This window comes from Oncorhynchus masou, chromosome 13 (genome assembly GCF_036934945.1).
Source record: "Oncorhynchus masou masou isolate Uvic2021 chromosome 13, UVic_Omas_1.1, whole genome shotgun sequence".
Classification (NCBI taxonomy): domain Eukaryota; kingdom Metazoa; phylum Chordata; class Actinopteri; order Salmoniformes; family Salmonidae; genus Oncorhynchus; species Oncorhynchus masou.
In genome coordinates this window covers 47,924,383-47,946,807 of record NC_088224.1, presented here as the reverse complement: position 1 = coordinate 47,946,807, position 22,425 = coordinate 47,924,383, and the positions used below count along the sequence as shown (strand labels likewise).

Genomic DNA, 22,425 nt, shown 5'->3' with positions numbered 1-22,425 from the left:
GAAGTTTACATACACTCAAATAGTATTTGGTAGCATTGCCTTTAAATGGTTTAACTTGGGTTAAAAGTTTCAGGTAGCCCTCCACAAGCTTCCCACAATAAGTTGGGTGAATTTTGGCCCATTCCAGAGCTGGTGTAACTAAGTCAGGTTGTAGGCCTCCTTGCTCGTACATGCTTTTTCAGTTCTGCCCAATAATTTTCTATAGGATTGAGGTCAGGGCTTTGTGATGGCCACTCCAATACCTTGACTTTGTTGTCCTCGAGCCATTTTGCCACAACTTTGGAAGTATGCTTGGGGTCATTGTCAATTTGGACGACCCATTTGCGAAAAAGCTTTAATTTCCCGACTAATGTCTTGAGATGTTGCTTCAATATATCCACATAATTTTCATTACTCATAATGCCATGAATTTTGTGAACATGCACCAGTCCCTCCTCAGCAAAGTACCCCCCACAAAATGATGCTGCCACCCCTGTGCTTAACGGCGGGGACGGTGTTCTTCGGCTTTCAAGTCTCCCCCTTATTCCTCCAAACATAACGATGGTCATTATGGCCAAACAGTTCTATTTTTGTTTCACCAGAACAGAGGACATTTCTCCAAAAAGTACAATCTTTGTCCTCATGTGCAGTTGAAAACAGTAATGACTCCAAAGTAAGTGTATGTAAACTTCCGACTTCAACTGCATACTATGAAACATACTATGAAACAAATATAAATGATATAAAGACTGATACTAAAAATCTCTGGAGCACCTTAAATGAAAGTTTGGGCAAAAAGGCAAACTCAGCTCTATCATTCATTTATCGGATGGCTCATTGATCACAAAGATTTTTTTAAATATAAATATATATATATATATATTTTTATTTTTTTATTTCACCTTTATTCAACCAGGCAGGCAAGTTAAGAACAAGTTCTCATGTATAACTGCGACATGGACATGATGAAGCAAAGCAGTTCGACACACAACAACACAGAGTTACACATGGAGTGAACAAACATACAGTCAATAATACAGTTGAAAAACAAGTCTATATTCAATGTGTGCAATGAGGTGAGATAAGGGAGGTAAGGCAATAAATAGGCCATGGTAGCAAAGTAAATACAATATAGCAATTAAACACTGGAATGGTAGATGTACAGTAGATGAATGTGCAAAGTAGAAAAACTGGGGTGCAAAGGAGCAAGATAAATAAATTAATACAGTAGGGGATGAGGTAGTTGTTTTGGCTATTTACAGATGGGCTATGTACAGGTGCAGTGATCTGTGAGCTGCTCTGACAGCTGATGCTTAAAGCGAGTGAGGGAGATAAGTGTCTCCAGTTTCAGTGATTTTTGTAGTTCGTTCCAGTCATTGGCAGCAGAGAACTGGAAGGAGAGGTGGCCAAAGGAGGAATTGGCTTTGGGGGTGACCAGTTGAGATATACCTGCTGGAGCGCGTGCTACGGGTGGGTGCTGCTATGGTGACCAGCGAGCTGAGATAAGGCGGGGCTTTACCTAGCAGGGTCTTGTAGATGACCTGGAGGCAGTGGGTTTGGCGACAAGTATGAAGCGAGGGACAGCCAACGAGAGCGTACAGGTCGCAGTGGTGGGTAATATATGGGGCTTTGGTGACAAAACGGATGGCACTGTGATAGACTGCATCCAATTTGTTGAGTAGAGGCTATTTTGTAAATGACATCGCCAAAGTCGAGGATCGGTAGGATGGTCAGTTTTACGAGGGTATGTTTGGCAGCATGAGTGAAGTATGCTTTGTTGCGAAATAGGAAGCCAATTCTAGATTTAACTTTGGATTGGAGATGTTTGATGTGGGTCTGGAAGGAGAGTTTACAGTCTAACCAGACATGTAGGTATTTGTAGTTGTCCACATTTTCTAAGTCAGAACAGTCCAGAGTAGTGATGCTGGATGGGCGGGCAGGTGCTGGCAGCGATCAGTTGAAGAGCATGCATTTTAGTTTTACTTGCATTTAAGAGCAGTTGGAGGCCACAGAAGGAGAGTTGTATGGCATTGAAGCTCGTCTGGAGGGTAGTTAACACAGTGTCCAAAGAAGGGCCAGACGTATACAGACCGGTGTCGTCTGCGTAGAGGTGGATCAGAGACTCACCAGCAGCAAGAGCGACATCATTGATGCATACAGAGAAGAGAGTTGGCCCAAGAATTGAACCCTGTGGTAACCCCATAGAAACTGCCAGAGGCCCGGACAACAGGTCCTCCGATTTTACACACTGAACTCTATCGGAGAAGTAGTTGGTGAACCAGGCGAGGCAATCATTTGAGAAACCAAGGCTGTTGAGTCTGCCGATAAGGATGTGGTGATTGACAGAGTCGAAGCCTTAGTCAGGTCGATGAATACGGCTGCACAGTATTGTTTCTTATCGATGGCGGTTATGATATCGTTTAGGACCTTGAGCGTGGCTGAGGTGCACCGATGACCAGCTCTGAAACAAACATAGTCATGACATGTTAGCAACAAATGCTGACACCACACATTAAAGTGTATACGATCAAATTATGAAAGACACATTTTGAATTTCATTAAAGTGAGTGTGGAAGAGGTTATTTTTTGTTGTTGTCTATCAACAATGATAAACGACCTGGGTATGACAACTAGAAAGAAAATTTACTGAGGATAATAGCTGATGATATTGCCACTCCTATTGACCATATCAACAATTTAAGCATACTAGAAAGTGTGTGTCTTCAGGCCTCGAGGGAAGCAAAAGTAATTCTGCTACATAAGAATAGTAAAGCTCCCTTTACTGGCTCAACTAGCTGACCAATCAGCCTGTTACAAACCCTTAGTAAACTTTTTTTAATGGTTTGACCAGATACAATGCTATTTTAAAGCAAACAAATTCACAACAGACTTTCAGCATGATTGTATGGAAGAACATTCACAAGCGGCTGATGGTTGTCTGAGAGAAATTGAAAAAATAACAAATTGTGTAGGCTGTTTTGTGAGACTTAAGTGAGGCTTCTGACATTATCGATCATAGTCTGCTGCTGGTACAACTTATGTGTTGTGGCTTTACACCCCCTGCTATATTGTGGATAAAGAGTTACCTGGTTAACAGAACACAGAGTTTGTTCTTCAATGGATGCCTCTCCAACATAATCCAAGTAGAATCAGGAATTTCCCAGGGCAGCTGTCTAGGCCCCTTACTTTTTTCAATCTTTGCTAACGTCATGCCACAGGCTTTGAGTAAAGTGTGTCTATGTATGTGGATAACTTAACACTATATACATCAGCCACTACAGCAACTGAAATGACTGCAACACTTAACAAAGCGTTGCAGTTAGTTTCAGAATGTGTGACAAGGACTACATTAGTCCAAAATATTTTAAAACTAATTTTGTGTTTGGAAAAAATCATTCACTAAACCCTAAACCTGAAGTAAATCTTTAATCATTCACTAAACCCTAAACCTGATGTACATTTTCTGATGAATACTGTGGAAATTGAGCAAGTTGAGGTCACTAAACTGCTTGGAGTAACCGTGGATGTCATTGACAAAACATGTTGATACAATAATAGCTAAGATGGGGAATAGTCTGTCCATAATAAAGTGCTGCTCTGCCATCCTAACAACACTATCAACAACGTAGGTCATTCAGGCCCTAGTTTACAATTGGCTCAGAACAGGGAAGCACAGCTGGCCCTTAAATGTGAACGGATTGCAAAAAACAATGATATGTATGTCAATCTCTCATTTGCTCAAATAGGAGGAAAGATTTATTTCATCACTACTTGTTTTTGTAAGAAGCGTACCGACCTGTCTGTTTAAACTACTAACACACAGCTCAGACACCCATGCATACCCCACAAGACATGCCACCAGAGGTCTCTTCACAATCCCCAAGTCCAGAACAGACTATGGGAGGCGCACAGTACTACATAGAGCCATAACTACATGGAACTCTATTCCACATCAAGTAACTGATGCAAACAGTAGAATCAGATTTAAAAAACATAAAAATACACCTTATGGAACATTAAATCCCATTACTATTGTAAAATGTCAGTCTAAAACATTTAGTTAGGCTTTCTGTGCCTGAACAAGGCACAGGGCTGTCATTGATAATAAGAATTTGTTCTTAAGTGCCTTAAAGTGTTTGGACTCCAGGAAGAGTAGCTGCTTCCTTGGCAACAGCTAATATGGGTTCCCTAATAAATACAAATACTACATGGAACTCTATTCCACATCGGGTAACTGATGCAAGTAGTAGAATTAGATTTTTAAAAACGATAAAAGTACACCTTATGGAAAAGCGTGGACTGTGAAGTGACAGACTACGCATACGCACAAGCATTCTAAACACACACATTCATTGTGGTATTGTTGTATGGTGGTATTGTGCATTTTGTGCTGTGGATATGTACTGGTGTAGCTGTGTTATACGATGTACTGTTTTATATTTTGTTTTATGTGTAATGTAAGTCTCTTGATGTGTAAAAAATTCAATAAACAATACAAAAATACAGACCGCCACTGATATACAGCAACTCCAGTGCAGTCAGCAGGGATGGTGGACATGATCACAAATGCAGTGAGCCATTGGAAGGTCATGTTGGATTCAGGCTTCCATATTTGACTAGCAATGAATTAAAGCTTACTTCTAAATAATGAAGGGACTTAAGAGCCAAATCCTGGAGGCACAAGTTGTACCACAGTGGGGGCACATTGTACAGCAAAGGCGAGGGTGTCCAGGGTTCTCTTTCCTTTCGTTGAAGCCTCTGAGTTTCCTCATTGATCCTCAGAAGCTCATGACATGGAATACTTCTGCTACCATTACTATATACAGACAATGGTGCTTGAGTGTAATTATGCAGGCCTATTGGATTCTCAACATAGTTGAGTTCCACAAAAATAGTTTTGAGTACAAGACATAAGTACAGTACACACATATTAAAGATGTCTCTAATTTTAAATATATACAGGTGATTAAATAACAATGTAATGGTATTATGGCAGCCGTAATAGATTTTGGACGCCATAATGGATTTGGAGTGAAATCTAGGGGAGCCCCTTAAACGTAACGGCAAGAGGTGGAACATATAAAATGGCAGTTTCACTGTCTCAAGCCACTTGTTTTCCTTACAGCTGATTAGATTACAATAGCCACAACATTAAAAAATATATAACTTTTAACTGAATGCATTTTTGTCAGCAGGACCATACAGCACTGAATGAGAGCGAATTTTACTTGGAAAGTGTCTATTAATCAGGTACTAAAAAGTAAAGCTTACATTCATCATAAATATTCATAGTTGATACCTTTTGCGTCTCTGTGTTCCAGGTATATATTTCCAAGATGCATTAAGATATCCTAATGTGTACTTGTACTTGATTGAGGAATTAAGATCACTGATTAGTAATGACCTCCACTCACCTGGTTGTCTAGTTCTTAACTGAAAAGAGGAACCAATATCCAGCAGACACTAGGCATGGAATTAGTTTGACACCCCTGGTTTAGTGGGTGTTTTCTTTAGAGTCGATTACAACAGCCACAACATCGAAAAACGTGTAACTGTGTGTATTTTTGTCAGGCATGACCATACAGCACTGAATGAGAGCAAATTTGTAGACCAACCCCCTTCAGTTAGGCATTATTCTGCATGTTTTGTGTTTACGGGGTGTGACACTATCTATACATTTTACTACTTTTGCAGTAAAATTGTTTTTCACAACTATCCATTTCATAAATGGGAGACATTAAAGATGTGAAAAAACATGGAGCCCTGAAACTGAAGCCCTTTTTGAGGATTGGCCAAAAGAGTCAGCAAACTCTCCCTGTGGTCCACGATCAGTCTGCTAATCAAACCTTGTCCACCTTAAATCACATTCAGGAGAAAACAACAAGCAAAAAGACATGGCCAAAAGAGTCAGCAAACTCTCCCTGTGGTCCACGATCAGTCTGCAAATCAAATCTTGTCCACCTTAAATCACTTTCAGGAGAAAACAACAAGCAAAAAGACATACAGTCCAGCTATTCATACCAGGATTGCGTGCTAGCCTAGTGTCAGTGTGAGTGTTTGAGGGTGATTGCATTTGAGTGTTACATCAGCCAGTACAAGAAGTAATCTATGCATAAATTAATAAAGGGTAATCTATGCATAAATTAATAAAGGGTATGTCAACCGAGTCTTTGCTTTGGTTTTATACAAACAGTTTTGTATCAAATAACTGACACACTGAAATAAAATTATTTTCTCTTTATTTCTCTTCATTTCATAAATTAGACAGGTACATCATAATCATAATCGTCATCAGGCACAGCTAACTGCTGATTGGCTACATTAGTCAGATGAAGGTTGGCGGTGGGATGTGATTGGCAGCATCGTGTCATATGGTGGTCAGGCTTTTCTTCCCTTAGCAAGAAGTGAAGCCCTTCCAGTAGAAGTTCTTGCAGCCAGCTTTGCGCTCGCGGGGGGGAAGGTTGTCCACTGAGCGCTCCAGGTCCTCTTTGGCCTCAGCTGTGGACCCCTCACTTTTCTGGGCCTCCACCTCAGGCAAGGACAGTTCGGATAGAATGTCCTCCATCACTCGCTTACTCCACTCCTACATGCAGGAAAAACACAGACACACATACTTTGGGAGAATATAAACACACACATATACACACCAGCAGAAGCCCATATCAACAAAAGCAAACAGAAACCTACACATCATACACTCACACACAAGCGACTGCGTGTGCACGCACATACACACACAGACACACACAAATGTGATCACCACCACATTAAGGCAGTGTTAATTTCCATGTCTCATTATGTTCCCGATTCCAACCTGAGTTAAGCACGCATATATGGAACTTAATTCAATTTTTTAAGCACTTTTCTCTCTAGGAGTATTCTGACCTTAAATTTAAGCATGAGAATAGCAGGCTAGTCACTTGCTATTCATTCGGAGTGGAGAGCTAAGAAATGAAAGTGTGGCGGAGGTGTGTCTACAGATAAGATAGAGCGAACCTGCCGGTTCCAAGTGGAAAAAGCATCTACTTACTTTCCGATAGAAATAACAGCATTCTCCATGCAATATAATTTATAAATAGATACGAGGTATTGATAAGAGCAAGGTAAATTAATAATCCGTCTGGCGAAGGGGATTGTAAATACACATAGCAATTGTTTTAGATGATTGTTCCTTATGATCCCAGGGGACGAATGTGAAACCAGCCATATGGAAGAAAAATGTAAATCATATCAACATGACATGTATTGTGGCCTGTCATGCCAAATAGTGTCCCCCTCCTACATCACAATGGGATTCAATGAGTTCTAGCTTCTGTTTTTTTTTTTTTTTTTACCTTTATTTTACTAGGCAAGTCAGTTAAGAACAAATTCTTATTTTTAATGACGGCCTAGGAACAGTGGGTTAACTGCCTGTTCAGGGGCAGAAAGACAGATTTTATACCTTGTCAGCTCGGGGATTTGAACTTGCCACCTTTCGGTTACTTGTCCAATGCTCTAACCACTAGGCTACACTGCCGGGGCTGTTGCTAGGGCTGTTGCTAGAATTTGCAACATTCTGACCGGATCACTTAATGAACCAAAGCATCCGTTGCTATGCTGGTTGTTTGGCTCTATTTTACCTCATAGGAGGCTGCAGGCAGTTCTAGTTCTATTTCACCACATAAACGCTCTCTCAGTCCGTGCAAAATTATTACCTCAGAATTGCTCTCCAAGGACGGTGTTTTTGATGGTGACAACCTGCTGACTACCTGAGAACCCTTTCTTTACCATTAATTTGTCTTAAGTACACATTGTTAAATAGGAATAAATGATATAAGCTGTTTTTATAGATTGTCGTTGCTAGCTAACTTACTGTACTTATACACCCCACCCTGCCTAGTCAGCTAGCCAGACAGTTTTATTTAGCTAACATTAGCTAGCTACTGTAACTGTTATAGCAGCTTTCTGTTTGTATGTAGCTTGCACTTCAATGGCATCCCTCGAGGACATTTTATTTTATCTTTCCAACCAGGTGAAGTACTATGAAGACACCACTGATCTCGACAAGAGGCGCAACATTCAGAGAAATTCACAATTCAGGTTAACGTTAAGCAGTTAACTTCAATTAGATAACTGGACAAATTTAGCTATGTACAACCATTTTCCATCAAATGTTAGCTAGTTGCTAGCTATACATTTAGGTCAGTGGAGGCTGCTGAGGGGAGGAAGGCTCATGATAATGTCTGGAATGGAGTACATGGAATGTTATCAAACATGTGGTTTCTCTGTGGTTGATACCATTCAATTGACTCCATTCCAGCCCATATTATGAGCCGTCCTCCCCTCAGTAGCCTCCAGTTATGTCTGTCATATTGAGGTGTCTAGCTATAAGTTAAACCTGATCAATCAAATGGACAGGTGTAAACTAGGAGTCTTCGATAGACAGACACAGGGGGATCTGTCTATCGAAGACATTGTATATACAATTATTGCAAATACTGTATAGTCTTTCAAATTTTTGATTGACTTAGTGTTGTTGTTTGTCCATTGCTATTTTTGTATAATGTACTTTCAGATAACTGAAACCCCACTGGTGGAAGTTGTCAAACCAGATCAGAACGCCTTTGAGTACTACCTTCAGGCACGGACTGAGAAGGATGTGGAGGTTTTTGACCAGGTAAAAATTATTGCCTGTTGTTCATTTATTTTATAACACTGCGCTACTCCATCAAATTGTCTCACAGTAAAGTGTAACCTGTGTGTTTGCTTCTTTACGTCTCTGTCTCCTACCCTTTTCCGTTAATGGCTGGGTATTTGCCCAACACCCAGACGTGGATCCACCTGATGCCCTCCATTACCAACCACCTTCCAACTTTTCATTACATCATCTACAGCTACTGTTGTCATGTTGTCATTATCTGCTAAATTGTAATTATTTCGCCACTATAGCCTATGTATTGCCTTATCTCCCTAATCTTACTACATTTGCACACAATGTATATAGATTTTTCTATTGTGTTATTGACTGTACGTTTGTTTATCCCATGTGTAACTCTGTGTTGTTTTTTTCAAACTGCTTTGCTTTATCTTGGCCAGTTGTAAATGAGAACTTGTTCGCAACTGGCCTACCTCGTTAAATAAAGGTAATTTAAAAAATGAAATCTGCTAAAAAAAAGTTCTCTTGCTCTATCATACTGGACACATAATATGTGAGATACACTGATGAACTAAAAACACTAGCACTGCATACACTCGGATAGAATGAGAGCAGCAGAGAGCAGCAGTGCCTGGACATTTCAAGTCCCCTTCTGAGACTGTCTGCCTGTTGAAAGGCAGAATTCCACACACTAGAATTCAGTATTTTAGTCTATGATTGCCATGTGAGTGCACAAAAAAATCTGTGAAAATAAATGAATGACACAACTTTACCAAAAAAGATCAAAGTTCATGTATTAAAATCTTAAATATTCACGACTGTTTCACAATGTGTTAATTATTGTAAGTTGTAAGGTATCCTTTGATGGTATTTATTTGTTCCACATTATTCATTGTTGCATCCTATGACCTACAACAGATACATATGCGAGATATATATTTTATAAATCATAATAGAGGAATACTGAAATGACATTACTTAAGTGTAGATAAGGGAACGGCAGGTTAAAATAAAACATGACAGTCAGACAAGCCAGTGTATGAATCAAACATATTTGCATATGAATGGATATGAAATTAGCTGACTTCCTGATCTGTAAGTTACGTAACTTTAATGTGTCAAGTAGATTACATGTTTTCTTTGCCATTTCTGAAACGTAGCAATGTTTAAGACATGGACTTCATGTTGTAGTGTTAACAAGGTACCCAAAAGTAGTTAGAATTAATGTTTTCATTTGATTAGCTTAATTAACAACTTGCTTAAACAGCAAAATTGTTGCAGAAATCAGCCTTGTTTGCACAGCAATGGTGAAAAGAACGTAATTTAGGCTGTAAAGATCTCCAAAATTCTAATCATTAGGTCATCACACCGTTGATATAGCAATGGATGCTAATAGTTGATCGAATCCCATTGTGACGTAGAGTGGGACACTGACTGGGGGACATTATTTGTCATGACAGGCCCCTTTAAAACAGTGAAATAGGCTATAAATAGCTATGCCGTTATTCAGAATTTTAATTGTGTGCCCTCGTAATTTGCATGGATGAAATTAGGACACCAGAGGCTTCTGCAGGGCTGAAACTCCCGAGTTTATATATGTGCTTCAGAGTGTTTTAATCATAGCCCATGCCCGGGTATTTTATTTATTTTTAATTTTTTTAATTTTATCATGTAAAATATTAGCCACTATCAGGAGCCACCATCATTTAAGACTGTCACTTTAGTGTTAGTTTCTTTTTATTTGTAGCTTATATTTTGCATCATTCCATTCCGTTTACCTTTCTTTCCTATGTTACATCCGTGTAAGTTGTTCCTGAGGGTCGCTAGCATTAGTGGATCATATTAGGCTAACGTTGTTCAACAATTTGGGATGTAGCCTATTTGAACCATTATGGAACTCAGACCACATGTAGCGGGTTCAACCTGGAGCCTGGCACACGTATCTCGGCGACTGGACCATTGTCATACAGTCCCATGATTAGTGAGAATAAGCTAAGCAGGATTGGTCCTGGTCAGTCCCTCGATGGGAGACCAGATGCTGCTGGAAGTGGTGTTGGAGGGCCAGTAGGAGGCACTCTTTCCTCTGGTCTAAAAAATATTCCAATGCCTCAGGGCAGTGACACTGACTCTCTGAGGTCATAAATGCTCTCCAAATCAGATAGGAGGAGAATATTTGTTTTCTATCAACAGAAAATTGAGAGCTGTACAAAAACACACAGCAGCATGCAAATACTTTTTCATGTTTGGTAGAAAACATTTTGTTTGTAAAATGAGAAACTTTACAGATGAGGTGCTGCGATATGCACTGTCAGAGTGAGCTGTGCATGACTAACTAGTGAGTCATTTGTATGAGAAAGTGTCACTCAGACCAACGTGATTGTCGGTCATATGAGGGAATTATGGAAATCTCCTTCTTGAGAAATATCGGTGTCTATTGGAGTTCACACCCCTATTACATGTAACAACTGAAATTTCACAGTCAGATTCCTCCATGCACATCTGAATCTGTGGCAGAAAGATGTGTATATGACACAGAATGAATTAAGATACACAAACTCCCCACTGGGCAAACCACTTCATTTCAACTTGGATAATTGGGTAATGTTTGTTTGAGACGGGGACCAATGAGATTACGATCAGGTAGGTTACTTTGCCTTGTTTTACCTGAGCATAACCCCAAAACTAAGGATTTATTATTATCCAGTCCTACTCTAGTTTATGATTTTGTTGTCATGGAGGACTGATTGGGCTCATTGGTTTGAGTTGCGCTCATGGAATGGCATGCTTTGAGCACTACTGAAAAGTGCTATTTACATGTGAAAAATGAATGCCATATGTTGCATTTGCTATAGGCCTACTGTTAACCTTTTTGCTGGTGACACTTTTATATATTGATAACATGCAGCTGTTTAAAGGGCAAATCCACAGATGTAACAATAGAAAAATGGTCAAAACGTCTGTTTTGGTAAAAAGCTGAGGGATGGGCCTGTTGAAATGTAACCACTTTCAGATTAAAAGACAGAGCTATGGATGCAAGGACTGACCATCCATGATATCAAAATGATTGTTTTAACCAAGTTATGAGGCTATACAGTGTTTGTTTACATTTACAATGTTTAAAAACATTGGAGAAAAATAAGCTTATATTTTGGGATGAATTAAGCTCATGAGGCATTTATAAATTATATTCTTCAAGAATCAATATATATATATAACAAGCGTTTATTCAAGTTGGATAATCTTTGGCTGAAGACAGCAGTCGCACCATTGGAAGACTTGGAAGAGCTTGGACTATAGCCTACAAAAGCCTTTGCCTGCTCTTTTCCTGCGATCCATCAAACGCATTTGGTGTGTCATCATAATGGTCTCTGACTTGTGGAACAAACTTAAACTTGCACCATTTTTTCAATGCTGATTTAAAGGTCAATAAGAAAACAGAGAAGTGTCCCAATTTCTTTTAGCAAACATCCTTTCTGAATTTAAAAGTAATCCTCGAAGTAATCATCTAGTTTTTCAAAAGTATCTGTAATCTGATTACAATATATCTGCTGGTAATTTAACGGATTACAGTTACCGGTATTTTTGTTACCGTTTTTTTAGTAATCCCTTAAATGTAAAGGATTACATTAAAAGCTATAACCACCCACTCAAAAATAATAAACATTTGTTGAATTTACAATTTTCAACCATCTAAAAGCACAACCAAATTCCAATGGAAAAACAATGTCTGGTTTTTGGTTTAGTTGTCACCTAAATCCCTGTGTTTTCAATCATTTAAAAGCACAGCATAGTTAAAATGCTAATAGAATGTCTGAAATGTTGTTCATTTATATATCAGAATAATGTGTTATCACTGCTTCATCTAATAGCAGAACCAAATTTCCTGGATTGCAGTTGAGATTACATTAAAATTACATGGTTCAAGTAAGTGATAAATGCCGTTTGAGATTCTGCGCAGATTATTACAGCACTTCTTTACAGCCAAATCTCCACAGAACTGCGAAGACATATGCATGCTATCTTGAACATGCATGCTTTATATGATTACATAGAAATTTATAGCTGCAGTAACCTCCAAATGTGGCCATGGATGTGTTGTTAATTTTAAGGTTAAATGTCACATTAGTTTGTAAAATAACCTTAGCTTTAGGCTATCCAATGCATTACAAAAGTAATACTGAATTGTGTTCTGTTGACAATGCAACAAAATACAATTTAAAGGAGATCTGAGCCACTGGCTTAATCACATTCTTTAAATTGGAGACGTGAATCCAACATATCATTTGTTAAATTGTCAACAAGTTAAGAGGTTATTTACTGTATTTCAAAAGTGATATTGAGTTATGTTATGGGGCCGCAGGTAGCCTAGTGGTTAGAGTGTGGGCCAGTAACCGAAGGATTGCTGGATCGAAACCCTGAGCTGACGAGGAAGAAATCTGTCGTTCTGGCCCTGAACAAGGCAGTTAACCCACTGTTCCCTGGTAGGCCATCAGTGTAAATTGGGAAATTTGTTCTTAAACTAGTTAAATATATATATATATATTTTTTCAAATGTTTGGTTGTCAACCCAACCAAATATCAACATTTGAAGGAGTTTATATTCTGCTTTGATCGTTCCAGCTATGCCACTGCTTTCTTTCCAGCTTTCTACAAATTAATAATTGATACGTTAGATTCACGTCTCCATCTCGACCAAAAAGTTAAAGAATATGACTAAATCAAATCAAACTATAATGCACTTTAAATCAAGTTTGATTTGATTTACTCCTATTCTTTAATGTTGATATGCATGGCACATATTGAACTATCCAAGCAGAAGATTCATCTACTTCTAATGTTGATATTTGGTTGCACGTACAACAAAACACAATTCATTATCACTAAATATTATTACATTTGAAATCAACCAGAGCTTAAAACCGTAGGCCCATATATCGTCTATATTAAGTTGAATTCTAGCAACAATAACTGTTGATGACTTTGCAAATATAGGCCTAAATAGCGTCCTTGATGATATATGAGTGATAAAGTACGGTCACATTTCATTTGCACTGTTAAAACTATCTTTGGGATGACTTTGGTAGCAACAGTGAATCTATTTCGTTTTTCTTCGGAGATCTCTCAAGAATCCCTCTCATGATAGCATATTGGTAATAATGTGAATTGGGAGACCAAAATTTAGCTGTAGATAAATCAATTCTCCAGTAGGATGTGTTGCCCAGCCTATTGTTTTTTTCCCTTCTGATAGTGGATATAACATTGAAGATATTACATTTTAAAGGTACAAATTCAATATATTTTATTCAAGGATTGTCTGTTGAAATTTGGTTAGCATGATGACATAATCCTGTGGTTGAAATGTCACCCTCAAAACATATTCTTTCCTATATGGACCTCTTCCTTCTTCTGAACCACCCTTTCATTTGGTATGTGTATGCCATAGGAGGCAGCTGAGGGGAGGACAGCTCATAATAATGGCTGGAATGGAGTAATGCCATTGCAGACATTGCTATGAGCCTGTTCTACCCAATTAAGGTGTCACCAGCTGCCTGTGGTGTGTGCCAATGTCAAATGCTGCTTACCTGTGTGGCAATGCCCGCGGCACGGGCCCTCTGAAGGACTCGGCGGCTGCGGAGGTCCAGGTCTGGCTGCGAGGCGGCTCCTTGGCTGCAAATGGCCAGGGCCAGACCCAGCAGGGCCAGTGCACAGTGGATTTGGGAGAACTTCATGTCCAACAGAGCTGGGTTGGGTTTGCAGGGACGAGACACGGTGAAACTAGCTGAGCTAAGCTGGACCGGGGTGTGCTGGATCTAGATCAGTTGATATGGAGCAGGCCTGGTTCTGTTGATGAGGGTTCTGTGGGGCTCTTATAAAGAGCTCGCCCTCTCAGCTCGTCACTCTGCTTCCTGGGTTGAGTGACAGGTGGCCTGTCAGGGATGTGGGGGGTGTGGACCACCAACCTCTTTCCCCACCGGCTGCCTGGCGATGATGGAATACAGTGTCATAAACCACTTAGAAACACTGTACGCTTTTTCTTAATCTCTTTGTTCAGCCATTTAGTCACAATGCAGCTCCTCTGAGACTTATTGATTTTAGAATGAGGCACGACAATAAAACAATTAGCCAATATGGATTTAGCAGACAGCGCTGATCTAAATCAAATACAAACAGAAAATGTCTGCTTCATAAAAGCCTTTAAAAACAGGAAGCAAGAGTCATCGCTTAAATGTAAAATATTAAACTAAAGTGATGACATCACGGAATACTGCCGAACAAAAGATTCCTTGCCATTGATTGCTACTGTGGGATCAACAGGTTAGCCTTTGAAAAATATAATTTTGTTTGCCTTAACACAGTTTCCATGAATTACGAGGTTAAAATTGTATAAACTATACTGTTCACTTGCATACTGTATTGTGGATATGTGTTTGTTGAAGTGTGATTTGAAAAGGCCTATTCTGAAAAGAATAATAGACTGAGTGCTATCTGTCTGATATCCCTCAGACAGCATTACATGGAATGTCTTGGAATAAAATCAAATTATAGATTTCACACAATATAATTCGTAGGTTATTTCTGTTTATGCTGAAATGTCTTCTTACTTGCACAGAAGTCTGCATCATACTGTAGCTATTGCTACTGTGCTACATTTTACTGTAGCTCTTCACTGCTCCCCTGTGGCCATGGACTGCAGACATAAACTACAATAAGCTTTGCCAGACGATGTCAATGCAAGTTTAACCTTCATCCCCAGGCTCAATGGCTGGTGGACGACATGAAAGCAATTTTGATCAGGATAAAGACACAATAGGACACGTCTTTATAAAACATGTTTGGAAGTCTACAATTTAAAATATCAGCAAAAAATGAACACTCATTTATTACAATGAAATATTGTCACGCCTACCTACATGTCTCTAACTGTGTTACGACACTATTGAGCTTGGAAATGACAGGTGACCTGTACAACTGTATGATTAATGGTATAGCAGAGATTCAGGGTTGTTAAAAGGACATGTAAATTACATGTAGTGGTTGCAGTATTTCAATGGCACAGAAAATGTGCATCGGACGCACATGCACGCACACACACCCACGCAAGCACCCCCATACACACACACACACACACACACACACACACACACACACACACACACACACACACACACACACACACACACACACACACACACACACACACACACACACACATATACGCACACAAACACAGACAGATTCCATTCTGCTTCAGACCCTTATTTGTTAAATACATGTTGCTGCTGCTTGTAATACAAAATAACAAGAGCGGCGGAGTTCATTTCTATGGGCAGTTATACAAGGCAGTTTAATTTACCAAACCTCTATGCTTGTGGCTGAGAAATTAAGATGATACAGTAGATGATATACACAGTAGTATGGCAGAAAGTTAAGTAATTGCTTTACCTTTAAGTTAATTTAGCACTTCCTGGAACAGAAAATTATTCAACTCAAGCCTGACAACAGTCTCTTTTTTTAAATACATCTCTAAACGAAATCAAGCTTTACAATACAATTTGCACATGAATGACATTACCATTAGGGAGTGAAAGAATTCACACAGAAATAAGCATCGAAACACAATGTTAATGAAGTGCATCGGTTATACAAGAGTTAAGTGCAACAGTGTCCATACAGACAACACTTTTCTGGGTATTTCTCAGAAGTATAGTACAATATTTTGTTTGAAAAGCAAGGAGGTCAGTTAAAAAGGGTGCAGGCAAGGCACAACATTGGAAAGCAATATGGAAATCAAGGTGATATTATTGTACAGATAAATGGGAAATGCATAGCCTACTCACTTTGGTATTAAATGTGATTAATACAGTGGGTATGGTTCCATTGGAAAGAATACATAGAAAGGGTCCAAATGGAAGTTTATGCAACACGCCAATGGACAGTGAAATTATGATCTCTCTATATATCTCTTCATATAAATACTACACTAAAGCTCAATCTATTTAAAGGGCGAAGTTAAGAGCATGTTAACAAATTATTAATCATATTATTCAATATCTCCCTGACAAGGTGATTATTACAACATAATTGATTTATGTCCATTGTGGGTATACAGCAGTATTCAACCAACTACAGTGTGTAACGGCTTTCGTCTGGTGGAAGAGAAGAGGACCAAAATGCAGCGTGGTGGTTATTCATGTTCTTTAATAAATGAACTCGACATGAAATAACTAAACAAAACAATAAATGTGTGAAAACCTATACAGCCTATCTGGTGACAATAAACACAGAGACAGGAACAATCACCCACAAAATACTCCAAGAATATGGCTGCCTAAATATGGTTCCCAATCAGAGACAACGATAAACACCTGCCTCTGATTGAGAACCACTCCAGACAGCCATAGACTATGCTAGATACCCCCACTAAGCCACACACCCAATACCTAACAAAACCCCAAGACAAAACACACCACAATAAACCCATGTCACACCCTGGCCTGACCAAATAAATAAAGACAAACACAATAAACTTCGACCAGGGCGTGACACAGTGTTTACAAATCTAAGATAAAGTTACTAAGACATTATAATGAAAATACATTTAGTGATATGAGTGGCATGTTTCTTTACTAAAAAAATAAATTTGGTAACACTTTACTTATGTCGGTATAATGCATTATGACTTATTATAAGCATGTATTGGCTCTCAATCTTTTATATACATGCATCTGTTAAATCTTTCTATGTGACTCAAAAATATTGTTAATAACTCAAGAGCACTCTGAGATGCTACAAAGATATTGTAAGGGTATCATACATTTTAAAGGCAGTGCATTATTTATTTATTTTTTATTTATTTATTCACCTTTGTTTAACCAGGTAGGCTAGTTCTCATTTACAACTGTGACCTGGCCAAGATAAAGCATAGCAGTGTGAACAGACAACAACACAGTGTTATACATGGAGTAAACAATAATCAAGTCAATAACACAGTAGAAAAAAGAGTCTATATACATTGTGTGCAAAAGGCATGAGGAGGTAGGCGATTAATTACAATTTAGCAGATTAACACTGGAGTGATAAATTATCAGATGATCATGTGCAAGTAGAGATACTGGTGTGTAAAAGAGCAGAAAAGTAAATAAATAAAACAGTATGGGGATGAGGTAGGTAAATTGGGTGGGCTATTTACAGATGGACTATGTACAGCTGCAGCGATCGGTTAGCTGCTCAGATAGCAGATGTTTAAAGTTGGAGAGGGAAATAAAAGTCTCCAACTTCAGCGATTTTTGCAATTCGTTCCAGTCACAGGCAGCAGAGAACTGTAAGGAAAGGCGGACAAATGAGGTGTTGGCTTCAGGGATGATCAGTGAGATACACCTGCTAGAGCGAGTGCTACGGGTGGGTGTTGCCATCGTGAACAGTGAACTGAGATAAGGTGACGCTTTACCTAGCATGGACTTGTAGATAACCTGGAGCCAGTGGGTCTGGCGACGAATATGTAACGAGGGCCAGCCGACTAGAGCGTACAGGTCACATTGGTGGGTGGTATAAGGTGCTTTAGTAACAAAACGGATGGCACTGTGATAAACTGCATCTAGTTCGTATTGGAAGCTATTTTGTAATGACATCGGATCGGTAGGATAGTCAGTTTTACTAGGGTAAGTTTGGCGGCGTGAGTGAAGGAGGCTTTGATGCGAAATAGAAAGCCGACTCTAGATTTGATTTTGGATTGGAATGCATCATAATGTATTACACTCGCTGACTTTAATTTAAATGTTCACACTTTTCCCTCCAAACTCAATTGCTGATAACAAAACTGATCCTAGTTCAGCTGTCTGGCTTTAACAGCTGATCTGTAACTGATGTACTCCCAATAAGGTACCAATCTTCTACCAGATTACTATCATACTCTTAGCACACAATAGACAACATAACATCCAACAAACAGACAGGCCATCAGGTAACTAGACAGGCAGTTAAAGTGGAATTCTACCACTTTTTAAACTTGTATTCTTTATCTCCAGCACCATTTTCAGTTTTAATGTTGATGACATCATGTGTTTCTTCTCATCTTTTTAACTACAGCCCATTTGCACATACAGTATGTAGACTGGTATGGTGCTGGAGATAATGAATATGAGGTTTAAAAGTGGTGTAATTCAATCTTAACTTTTCATTCAAATGTGCATCCAGTAATGAGAAAAATGTGTTTCTGCCCAGGCTAAATGAGTTCATTCAGCATGCTGTAGGTAATAGAGCAGCAGTAGCAGTAAGGACAAGGAGAGGCCATGCAGACTGCAAAACATCTCTGGATTCATTGGGAAATTCCTATTTTTATTTGACAAAATGTGAGAGTGAAAGGTGCAAAACATGATCACTATTTTTAAAAGCATGTTTAACTTTTGCACCATGGATTTTGCATTATTTTAGATCACCAGTTTTGTTGTGTGTGCATTTTTAAAAACTTTTGCACAAAACATTTTGTATTATTTAAGACTTTTGAGTCGGACAGTTTCTTTTTCAGTGTGAAGAGCATTCCTCCCTCTCCTTATCACATAGCATCCAACAAGAGTCCTCAGGCAGTCAGGCACTTTGTCAGGCAGTTAACTTTCCATTCAAATGTATCAAAAAGACTGAGTCCTAGATTCAATCAATTCAGCATTAACCTGCGACAACCAACAACTGCATAGCATGCATATCATTTATTTTGTTTAGGGCGGTGTCGGAGGTGTAACTGCATTGGAGATGTACAATCCACAAGCTGCTCCTGGCTATATACACCAAGTCACATTAGTAGAAATCCCATGCAGTGATACAAGTTCAAACATGGGAATGTGAGAATCTGATATAAATACTTATTATTTTATTTCGTGATTTTTGAGTGTCATTATTTATATATAGCCTATGTTACAGAGGTCAGCCTGTCGGCTAGCGAGAACCACTTCCTCCTGATTCGGGCTCACACTGATGCTCGAACCTAGGACCTCTGCCTTGCTAACACACATGACCGCCTTCCTTGACATACCAACCATTGTTTTTGAGCTACTGAAAAATATCGAATTAAATTGCTCTTTCGGATACATTTCACGCTAGCTGTGGAGTGAGCTTATGGTATGTTATTAACTCTGTTACACTCACCCCTTCTCAACTTGCTTCAAAGCAAGTGATTCCAGATGATGACCTGAGCCCAACTGCTCATCAGGGTCACGGCACCACTGTTACGGACGTCACAACACTTACTTAGCGAGAACCCCTTCCTCCTGATTCGTCCCAAACCAAGGCTCAAACCTAAGACCTCTGATTTTCTAGCAAATGTGTCAACATATTTTTTTTCTACCTTTATTTTTTATTTTATTTTCATTTATTTTAATATATTAACTGTTTGACATATATTAAAAAATATATTTAGTCGATAGCGACATCGGCTCTAACGCATGATTATGCTCTGCAGCTGTCGGTTATCACGGCTTAATGCTGAACTGATTGAATCTAGTCCTGGATCACACTGACCATCTGCCATAAAACAGTCAGTCAGAAAAAAGTCATTTAGTAATAAAATCAAAATACAAACAAACAAACAGTAAAACTGAGAACAAAACGTCAGATTGAGCAGATGCCACTAACAGATTGCGTCTCAATAGTCTTTCCTTGTTTCCTTGTGCACTCTCCTTCTGTCTATCCCTTGCTGAAAACATCAGCGTGAGCCGAGGAGAGGACTGGAGGGGATGAAACATGGAAAACAGGATCAGCGCATGTAAGAATTGAGACATCCTTTGGTATCCCAGGAAGCACAATGATTGAAACACTGTCTTTATTGAATTAATCAGTCTCTCTGTTGCCCTACAGTGGCTGATAATGGGAGGTGCATCTCCAGTTTATTCCCTATCAGTTCTAGCTCTTAGGGTCACTGCCACTGCTTCATACAGACCTGACAGTGACTGACTATACTCCCCTGCTAGTCTCCTTTCACTGTCTGAGGCCTGGGTTTACTGCGTTAGCAGAAGAAGAAGTGTGAGCATACGTCAGACCACATTACAGCAATGCATTGATGAATACTCTAATGCGATATTGCAGCTGTAGCCACAAAGTTCCTTTATATAATTATGGAACTAACTGAGACATGGTTGTCAAATTAATATTACAGCACTCACTAGTTCATCAATAGAGTGCCGGATAATGTGAAAACACCGGGTCAATGTGTACTGTATAATGAATTACTATATGAAGAAGACAATATTCACGATATGCTGGTTTTACCTGAACATGTTTTCGGGGTCCAACAAGGCCAGCCATTTGCTGCTGGAGTCAGTGTAGTAGTTGCAAGTCCCTCGCCTATGGCACTCAATGAAGGGAATCTTCCGGAACTCTTCTAGGCAGGACCACAAAGAGGCCAGCAGCTGGCCAGAGCCCTCCGCTCCAGCCCCTGTTTGCTGTGAACACACTTTACATATATAACATGATATCATATGATATAGCACAGAATGTCATCTTTAGCACTACCAGAGTTTTATTACCAGCAAACCAAGACTCTGAAAATCATTGTGGACACATGGTGCATTCAGAAAGTATTCAGACCCTTTGACTTTTTACACATTCTGTTACGTTCACAGCCTTATTCTAAAATTGATTTAAATTGTGGGGGTTTTTCATCCTCAATCTACACACAATACCCCATAATGGCAAAGCACTGTTTTACAGGAAACTAATTGACAACATACTTTCAGCAATCTTATAGGAAAGGACGTTCAACAAGCATAGCAGTTATACAAATGACTGATGATCAGCTGAGAGAAATTGATGATAAAAAATATTGTGGGGGCTGTTTTGTTAGACTTCAATGCTGCTTTTCACATTATCGATCACAGTCTCCTGCTGGAAAGACAAAAACACCCCCTGCTAATATTTTTTGATAAGAATTATGTCTAACAGAACACAGAGGGTGTTCTTTAATAGCAATTTCTCCAATATAATCCAGGTAGAATCAGGAATTCTCCAGGGCAGGTGTCTAGGCGCCTTACTTTTTTCAATCTTCACTAATGACATACCACTGGCTTGAGTAAAGCGAGTGTGTCTATGTATGCGGATGACTCAACACTATACAACGTCAGCTACTACAGCGAGTGAAATGACTGCAACACTTAACAAAGAGCTGCTGTTTGTTTCAGAATGGATGGCAAGGAATAACTTAGTCCTAAATATTTCAAAAACTAAAAGCATTGTATATGGGACAAATCATTCACTAAACCATAAATCTCAAACAAATATTGTAATGAATAACATGGAAATGTAGCAAGTTGAGGTGACTGAACTGCTTGGAATAACCCTGGATTATAGACTGTCATGCATACACACATGGGCGCTAGCACATGCACTTAACACACATGTACATTGTAATATTGTTGTATGGTGGTGTCATACATTTTGTGTTGTGGATATGTGGTTGTGTGACAGTGTTATATAATGTACTGTTTTATGGGTCTGAATACTTGTTTCAATAAGGTATTTCTGTTTTTGACATTTTATAAATTAGCCAAACAAATCTAAACCCTGATTTTGCGTTGTCATTATGGGGTATTGTGTGTAGATTGATTTTTTTTTTATCCCAGCCCCCTGCAGGAGGCTTTACAGAATGATTGCACAAAATGGAAAATGGTCTTCTGCTGTGCCAAACCCCTCTGATATACACACACACACACATGTATCTCTGAAGCATTACAAATTGATTGGGCAATCAACATTTAAATGTAATTTCCAATTGAGCCCGACATATGCAGCATTTACTGTAAATACAGACTCCACTAGAGCAGAGA

At 39.1% G+C, this 22,425-nt stretch overlaps 2 protein-coding genes across 2 annotated transcripts in view; both read right to left on the bottom strand.

Annotated features, from left to right (window-relative positions):
• Positions 1–6,373: 6,373 nt before the first annotated feature.
• On the bottom strand, positions 6,374–14,343 carry LOC135553347 (somatostatin-2-like). Its single transcript, XM_064985497.1, has 2 exons — positions 14,197–14,343; positions 6,374–6,562 (listed from the first exon to the last, which is right to left on the bottom strand). The coding sequence occupies exons 1-2, from the start codon at positions 14,341–14,343 to the stop codon at positions 6,374–6,376; spliced, it is 336 nt and encodes a 111-aa protein (XP_064841569.1).
• Positions 14,344–14,348: 5 nt separating this feature from the next.
• The window catches only part of LOC135553345 (collagen alpha-1(IV) chain-like), a 52,126-nt gene continuing 44,049 nt past the window's right edge, over positions 14,349–22,425 (bottom strand). The window contains exons 7-8 of the mRNA XM_064985496.1: positions 20,873–21,045; positions 14,349–14,593 (exon numbers count right to left, since the gene is read on the bottom strand). Of these exons, the coding sequence (XP_064841568.1) occupies positions 14,545–14,593; positions 20,873–21,045 (222 nt within the window). The 3' untranslated portion in view covers positions 14,349–14,544. The remainder of the gene's footprint in view (positions 14,594–20,872; positions 21,046–22,425) is intronic.